Genomic DNA, 8,623 nt, shown 5'->3' with positions numbered 1-8,623 from the left:
CCTGGATTTAGACAAACAACCCCTTATTTGAAAAAAGCCCGCTGCTTGCATTAGCTCCGCCTCTACGAGCCTATCAGCGTGTGAGATGTGTCTTAGTGTGATTGGCTGTTTGGGTGGTATAAATGAGCATGAGGTGAGTGGCTTGGGGGGATTCTCCAAGAAAGAAGAAACAAAGCCAGAATAAACCCCTTGAGAGAAGAACTGGTGGTCGCGTCTTTCTTACTGGTCAAGCAAGGCGGGACAGAAAAATATTGACCAAAAACCTTTGACCTTGATGAAAGACACCCAATCAACAAACTTAGAAAGCCCAAGGAACTCAAAGTATAACAAATGCAAAGAGACAGTGTGGCAAAACACAGAACAGGGGCTGGGGGAAACATGGATTTCCTTCAGAGGCACAATAATTAAGGCATACATTTGAGGAGTGGTGACTACAGTGAACTGAAGCCCTTAAACTTCAAGAGAGCAGGGCAAAAATATCATAAGAGCTGGACTTTCATAAAATCAGTACACATGTTAAAAAAAAAAAAATTAAAACCAGCACTGAAGCCACAGCAGCAGGACCATGCAAGGAAAGAGCAGACTGAGAGGAAAACAACTCTCAGAAAGCAAGAAACGGGAGGCAAAAAGAAAATGGTACATCAAATGGAAAAACAATGTAAGGTGGTAGAAATAAACGCAAGTACACCAGTAAATATAATAAATATAAATGGACCACAGATGCACAATCTAAAAGACAGAGATTACCCAATTTTTACTGGAAACTTTTATTATGGGAAATACATGAACAACATGAATGTTCCTGTAATATAGAGTAGATCATGGTGAACAGTTACCCATGTTTACTTCACATATATATGTTTGATGAGGAGGCTATTAGGATCTATTTTACATAGTATATGTTACACAGTGAAATACTAGTCACATGATCTTAAGAGCTTACAGGACTTCTTTGGGCATTAGACAACTCTAGGCTCCTAGACAATTTTAATCACATGATTTATTTGTGTAACCAATTTATTCTCTCCATGAGGTCCTAGCAAGGTGTGAAGCGGGCCATTTTCTGGTTATTGTACCTCTAAATATTTTTTGCATAAACAAGTAGTGGTATCTATTAGCAAATGGTTCAGTGCAGTGCTTTGTGGCTTGGTAAACACTAAATGCAGAATAGCTTTTATTTATGACAGTTACTGAAAGCATTCAGCAGAGTGGCACGAAATAAGCAAACAATAATTGCCAGCTTATTATATTTATAATTGTTATTTATGAACTGTCACAAGGCCTGGCACATATCACTAACCCGTAAACATCGTGTTTGTAAGAATAATGAGTACTTTATTATATTCAGGCTCAGCAGAGCCTGGCACCACACGTGCGGGAAGAAAGTGGAAGTTTATTCTTGTTAATTATTATTATTAAGTAAAGCACTTAACAACAGCTCTCCCCGCAGGCGCTTAGTAAACAGTCTCGCTGGAGACCGCCCCTCCTCCCAAGCCTCGCGAGACCACGCCCCCTGCAGCAGAAGCTCCGCCCTCCGCCGCCCGGGCTGTATCTGCTCAGAGCCCCCCTCCCCCTCCCGAAACAACGCGCATGCGCAGTCTTCCTTTCGCCGCCGGAGTCTCTGGCCGCTGCCGGAGCCCGGCCCCTGCTACGTGCGTGCCTACGTGCGTGCGTGCGTCGGGGCGTGCGTGCCTACGTGCGTGCGTGCCGTGAGCTCGCCGGGTACCGCGGCCTCGCCCTCCGCCCCTGCTCCCCACTACCCAGGCCGCCGCCCCCCGCCCGCGCCGCCGCCCCCGACGGGGAGGACCATGGCGAAGGTGGAGCAGGTCTTGAGCCTCGAGCCACAGCACGAGCTCAAGTTCCGAGGTAAGCGGGCGGCCGGCCCAGGAGCTGTCACTCCGCTCCCGGCGCCGGAAGAGACGCGCCCTGAGGGCAGGACGCTGTCCGCCTAAGGCCCGCATGCACCAGGCGCCTAATGCATGCATGTGGAGTCAGTGTATGGAATCTGCCTGAGTCCCCCATCTCTTCAGTAGCCCCCGGGACTGCTACTGCTGTAGGTGCTGGGGCTACAGCCCAGGAAGCCTGTGCACACTTTCTGTGTAGTATACTTCCTGTATACATTTGTGGGTAAAGGTGCACTTTACATTGCAAGCATGCACACGTGAATAAAAAGGTGCATTTTATACAAATATGTATGCAGAGTATATGCATGTACTATATAGCATGTGTACATACATGCTCGTATTTATGTGTGTACACACGTATTTATGTATGGGTGTATGTATGTTACCCTTCACCAAATGTAAAGGCCATGAGGCGACGGGGACCGTGTCCAGCCTGTTCCTTGCTTTGTTGCATGTTTTGAGTCGCCGTACTGGGCACTGGAGGCCTATAGAACTCATCAGACTAGTGAGCAAAGATGGCCGCAGGCGGTGGTAAGTATTACGAAGGAAAGGATGAAGCTGGACTCGGCGGAGGTGTACTTTAGGTTGACTGCTGTGAGTGCCCGTGTGTTGCCTACATGTATCCCACAGCAGGTGCCCACGATTTGAGAGGCCTGAGAGTCACCTGTTTCTCTGCCGCTGGGAAGTCGGGTAGGATCGCGGCTCTTATCTCGTTGACACAGTCGAGGTCTGATTTCAGAAGTTGCACATACTTGGCCATTTCACCCACAGACTCTTGGGGAATGCTTCCGAGCTGCGGCTGTTTACCTTGCCTCTCAGGTTCAGAGTGCGCAGCGACTCAGTGCACAGGGAAGCAAAGGCGGCGTGCTTAAGTTGGAAACAGAAACCTAAAGAAGCCTAAAGTTGGGCTGTAGAGATGGCTCAGCAGGTAAAGGCGCTTGCTGCCAAGGCTGAAGACTTGAGTTCAGTCCCTGAGACCCACATGATCAAAGGAGAGAACTGGACTTCTGCAAGTTGACCCTACAAGCGCACACACACACACACACACACACACACACAAACATTTTCAAATAAAAACATCCACTTAATACAGGTCCTAGTTGCCAGAGGCTCCCTATTTACCGTGACTCCACTTGAGGTCGGTGGGGAGAAACTGGTGTGCGTTTGGTAGCAACTATTTGGAGTTTTGAATTCTTATCCTTTTCCAGGTTAGTGGCGCCATGCGGTCTTCTTTCAGCTCACAGCAGTGAGCCACACAGCCACAGGGTGTGTGTTCGCATCCTGTTGTATCTACAAAGTGTCCATCTCTGTGGTGGGTGTGCACATGTGTGTAAGCTCGTCAACATGCGCTTTTATTTATTTTATTTTGCGTTTACTTTATTGTGTATAGGGGTATGTATGCCACAGTGGATGTATGGAGGTCAGAAGACAACTTCTCTCTCTTTCCATTCTGTGGGTGCCAGGGATTGACCTTGGATCTCCAGTCTTGCACAACAAGCGCTTTTACCTGTGGAGCTGTCTCATTGGCCCTCTCTGAGATAACGTAGTTCTGACGTAGTTCAGGCTGACCTAAGACTTGAGATGAATCTCCTGACTTTGCTTCCCAAGTGCTGGTATTACCAGCTCAACACACATCCGAATAGCAGATTATCATCAAATGGGCTTTGTGCTAGATGGTTCTGTGCACCTGTAGGCTGACAGAAGTCTGGAGCACGTTGAGGTCAGCTGTGATGTTCAGAAAGGTGAACTAGGTTAAATGCATTTTTACTTAAACATTTTCAGCTTAGAAAGGGGTTGTCAAGACCTAACTTCATCGAGGGGCACCTCTGACTTTCTGTCATGTTCTCAGTGGCTTCTCTGGAGGAGCAGACTGGGAAAGGAAGCCAGAGAGCCAAAGTGATTTCACTGGGGTAGCCTGAAGTTCTCCTTGTGACGTGGCACACATTAAGCATATTGGTCCGTATCCATGTGTGTCAGAGCCCAGGAAAGTTCAAGTCCAATTGATTGCACTCATGTGCTCTCCCTCAACACCCACCTTTACATCCAGGGCAAGGAGGGGCAGATGAGGTGAGCCAGACTGGAGAGTGTGGTGAAACGAGCATCCCAGAACGTGGGACGTCACATCATGACAGAGTGTCTCTGAAGCTGGTTAAAACAGTTCAGTGACAGCTGGGTGGAAGTGGGTGGGAGTGTTTTGGGCATGGCCAGTACTGTGCAGAGAGGTCCAAAAGCTGGGGTCTTGCTCCTTGGGGATGCCATGGGTAGGAGATGCGGGATGGAATGGAAGGCCAGACTGGCTGGTACACACACCCACCAGGTGTGATGACTTGACTGGCTCCCCTTGGGTTGATGCCCTGAAGTCTCCACACACCACTATCTCTAGTGTACGGGTCCGGAAGGAGAAGGTGGAGTTCCAGTTCTTCCGGTTAAGTGTGTGTGACCTTGGGTGCCACCTTACTCTTTTACCCTTGGGTTGACAGTGGTGTTAAGACCGTGACACTTCTCCAGCCAACATCACTGGTTGCCAAGAAGGTAGTCCAGAGGTTTGGTGTCCATATGTCCTCTAGGAGAGGTGGCCATGGATGTGTGGATACCTGCTGGGGGTCTTGTGAGTGCCATCCGTGCATTAGCCCGGAGTCGTTGTCTTGGAGAGGAAGTCTTAGTAAGCCTTTAAGGCTGGTCTGGAGTGAATTGTGGTCCTGCTGTACCTCCCTGGTGCTCAGATGGTATGTGGTGCCACCAAGCCCAACTGGGGTGTTTAGTTTCTTGGTTTGTTTGCTTTAAGCTGACTGCTGACACAGTAAAATAAGAGGCCCAGTAAGTTGGCTCATTGTGTTAAGGGAATTCATTTCAGGGAGTGAACCTTTATATTTAACTAGTCTCTTTAATGTTCTCTAGAATAAGGACTCTGATTTCTGGGGTTCATCTAAATGAAGTCCACTTCTGGCTAATCAAAGTGCTTGTCACTCAGGGAATGACTGGGTTTTTTTGTTTTTGTTTTTTACTACAGTTAAAGATGATGGTATGGGATTTAGTATTGGTCATATCCTGGAAATTTGTATGATGTGTTAAATGTAAATAGGCTGGACATGGTGACACATGTCTGTAAACTAAGGGAAGAAGATTGTGAGTTCAAGATCAAATTGGACTATATCTCAAGAAAGCATAAAATAAAAACCAAGCACAAAAAGGCTTAGTATGATGTAGGTCAGTGGTAGAGGGCCCTTGGTTTGATACACACACACACACACACACACACACACACACACACACACACACACACTCTTACAGATGAAAACAGCCCACAGAATCCTGTGACTTTGTTTAGTTCTGTGGACCACGCTGCTTTGCACATCAGTAAACACCCAGAGGAGAAAGGCTAAAGGGAAGACAGCGTAGGTTTGCCCAGACTTCTGATCTTTATGGAGTCAGAGTACAAGTTTTTTATCCAAGGACACTTCCTGAGATACTGGAAGGCTCCAGAAGCCTGTGGAAGGAGTGTCCTCTTCATGGTCTCGTTTTTTCTGTGCCAGGCCTTCTAGGGCCTGACAACTTTTTACATCTTCCTGGGAGCTCTAACTTGTATCCTTCCTTTCTCTCTCATCAGATCTCTGTGGTAAGCAGTGGCCTGTATATTTTGGGTCATTGCCCACCCCCTATGCCCCACACAGTTTCTGTCATAGTCGTGGCTGGGACTGATAGCTAAGTCTCTCACTGGGTTTAGGCACCAGCACGTTGTGGATTCGATGCCTCCTTGCCTTGTTCCAGCACTAAGCAAGTGGCATTTGAGAAGTCAGGAGCAGGTCGAGTAACTGGGCAGGGGTACTTGAAGTCCAAGCTTGTGAGTAAACATTGTTTTTTGTATGGAGAGAACAGGCTAGAACAGGCCATCAACTTGACGTGTGATATAAAAGCAGCCTCCCAACCAGTGGATACAGTCGTTGCCGGCAGTAGTTACCATTCCACTGCTCGCCCAGTGGGTCAGAGCTCTGGTCGGCAGAGTACCGTACAGCACAGCAAGGTGCCAGCAGCACACTTACGGTTCTTTATGGCTGTAGTTTAAATCCATCCTGAATAGATTATCTACATGTGTTTAATTATTAACCAGCTTGCTCATCAAAAAAGCAAGTGGTATTAAGTTCACTGGGCTTGAGTCAAACTTAAAACTTCACTGACACTATTGTTCACTTCTGAATCTTATTCCTAGGAGAAAAATGAACTACAAGGTAACTTTTTCTTATCTTCTTTTTCTTAAAAACGTTTGTGCAGCCCTTGGCCTTGTACTTGGAAGGCAGGGCTGGTTCTAAATGAGGGCTTGTGGCGGGCAGCCTGGCAATTCCCTAGTAACTTTTCATCCCTGTGTTGATTTATTGAAGTAATTAGTCTGAACTGATGCTTATTAAAGAGCCTGACTCTTAAGCAGCGTTAACACCATCTTTTATTTATTACACTTAGGCAGTGTCTTTCTTCCAGAAAGATGTATTTTGTGCCTATAGTCTTAAGCTAAACAGCAGAAAATCAGGGGTGGAGCCAGGGAGTAAGTCCCAGAGAATGTTAGAACTCGAAGCTTGAGTTTTAAGATGAAGAGTTCTCTCCCAGGCAGCTTCATCTGTCCCCTCATTTGGTAAAAGCTCTGCCATCTGGAGGATGACCTGGTCTGGAAGGAGCACTGCTGTCAGCAAGATGACAGAAGATGAACACAGAGCGCGCCTTCCATTAGGCGGGATGAGCTCTCAGTGGAGTCTTTCATAAAATAAAAGCCTTGAATTGTGCTAAAACAAAGTTGCGTTATGGTTTTCAGCCGCCCCCTCGTTTTCTGTCATTTCAGGCCATTGTCAGCACATCACACCCAGATAGCTTTGGCCCTTGTTCACTGGTTCTTTGAAGCCTTTTCCTAGGGACCTGGGCAGCTGCCTCAGAAACAAGAGTGGCTTAGAGAGCCTTGCTCTGGAAACAGAGTTACTGAACCTGGCAGCATTCCAGGATTACCTTAAAAAGTAACAGTGTGGTAATAAAATACCTCCTAGAATTTCCATTTTTCAAAATGTTAAATGCATCCTTTAAACAGAAGCTGTTGTTGGCTAGAAATAGGCCCTCAGTGGCACCTGTGGGTCCCTCCCTTGCATAGAGTATTTGGAGTCAGTGCTATTAAATATATCAGAAGAAAAATTTTTGTCATGTATATATAATACTAAAAATAAATATTCACTGTTTAAAATGGATTGTCTAAAAGGATATTAAAAGGACATTTAATATGTCTGTTTCCTCACCCCGCCTCCCTGCTGATAGCTCCTTACTGCTAGTTCATGCAGGTTCATTCTGTGCAAAGTAAGGGAGAGGGTTTACAGCCTCGAAGGAAGTATGAATGCCACCAGGGTAATTTCTTTCTCTTATTTTGAAAAAAAAAAAGTTATTTTTTTGTATGGTGTTTTGCCTCCATGTATATATGTGTGAGGGTGCCAAATTCCCTGGAATTGTAGTTTCAGACAGTTGTGAAATGCCATGTGGGTACTGGGAATTGAACCTGGGTCATCTGGAAGAGTAGGCAATGCTCTTACCTGCCACCTCTCCAACCTTGCCAGTGTTTAATTTTTATGTGCAAAGATGAGCATGCTTCCCTCACTGGGTCCTCTTGAATGATTTATTCAAGAAAGGCCACTTAGACTGACTTAATGAAGCGGGTGTCCTTTGATTACTGATGGGAGAGTTGTGGGCACAGATTCATCCTGCCCACATTTTTTATTGAGAGCAAGAACCGGATTCAGATTTTTGAGGGGACTCCAGCCTTCAGATGTCTAACAAGGGAAGACACCAGAGTAGTTTCCTAGTGCTGGTTCAGCTTCTAACCCTTTAGAGGTTGTTAACTGCACAGTGTGCAGTTCACCTTCCTTGTCAGGTTCTGTCAGAATTTATAACCGACTCCCCAGGAACCCTGGACTCAGCAAGCTGTGGTTCCCCCCACCTTTAGGTGCCTCACCAGAGCTCAGGCATGATAGAGGTTTCCTCAGCTTTCAGGGACTGGCAAAATGTGACTCAGGAGAGGTGGGTGTGTGCCCAGAAAGCACCATCTTAAGTAAATGGCACTTCAGGTGCCACAAAGCTTTTCCCAAGCCCCAAACTGTGGGTCCTGTGTGCTAGCCTTGGCCAGAGAAGCAGGGCAAGGTGGGTGACCTTGTGACATCCCTCTTATAGGTAGAGGACAACTTAAGATTCTGTATGAGGTGTGCCCTGGGTTGTCATCATTCTTCAGAGTGATGACATGAAAGCATGTGGCAAGTTCAAGACAGCTTGAAGTGTACCCTGTGACGTCACATGAATGGTGGATTCTTAGCCACAGTTGTGGTACCTGGATGTTCTTCCTTTTGTGCCATTCATGCCCTTGGTACCAGATTCTCCTTGCCTTCATCTCTTTCCATTAACTCATCAAGTGGCCCTCACGTTACAGCCCAGGGAGGCCATGACTGCCATGGGCCCCTCTGCCTGTTCCCTCTGTGGTGGGCTTCCTTTCCTCTGGCAGACTAATTGACAGAACTTCTCGTCCTTTTCTCCACGTTGGTACAGCTTTCAGAAATGCAAATTTGATCATATCTTGCTTAAGCTTGTTAACGTCGCCCCGTGGCCAGTAGAATGAAGATTAAATCCTTTAACAAAATGATGTACAGCTATCACTTCTCATCTGACCAGCATCCTCGTCCCCCTCCAGCCTTTCTGCTCTGTGG

General features: G+C 46.7%; 1 protein-coding gene across 1 annotated transcript in view; it reads left to right on the top strand.

The window, feature by feature from the left end:
* The first annotated feature begins 1,678 nt into the window (after window positions 1-1,678).
* Window positions 1,679-8,623, top strand: part of VAPB (VAMP associated protein B and C) — a 40,308-nt gene continuing 33,363 nt past the window's right edge. Inside the window, exon 1 of the mRNA XM_084775022.1 lies at window positions 1,679-1,866. Within this exon, the coding sequence (XP_084631148.1) occupies window positions 1,809-1,866 (58 nt within the window). The 5' untranslated portion in view covers window positions 1,679-1,808. The remainder of the gene's footprint in view (window positions 1,867-8,623) is intronic.

The sequence above is a fragment of the Acomys minous genome (assembly GCF_964271855.1).
Source record: "Acomys minous genome assembly, chromosome: 3".
Lineage (NCBI taxonomy): Eukaryota > Metazoa > Chordata > Mammalia > Rodentia > Muridae > Acomys > Acomys minous.
The sequence above is the reverse complement of the archived record's forward strand: the minus strand, read 5'-3'. Positions and strand labels throughout refer to the sequence as shown.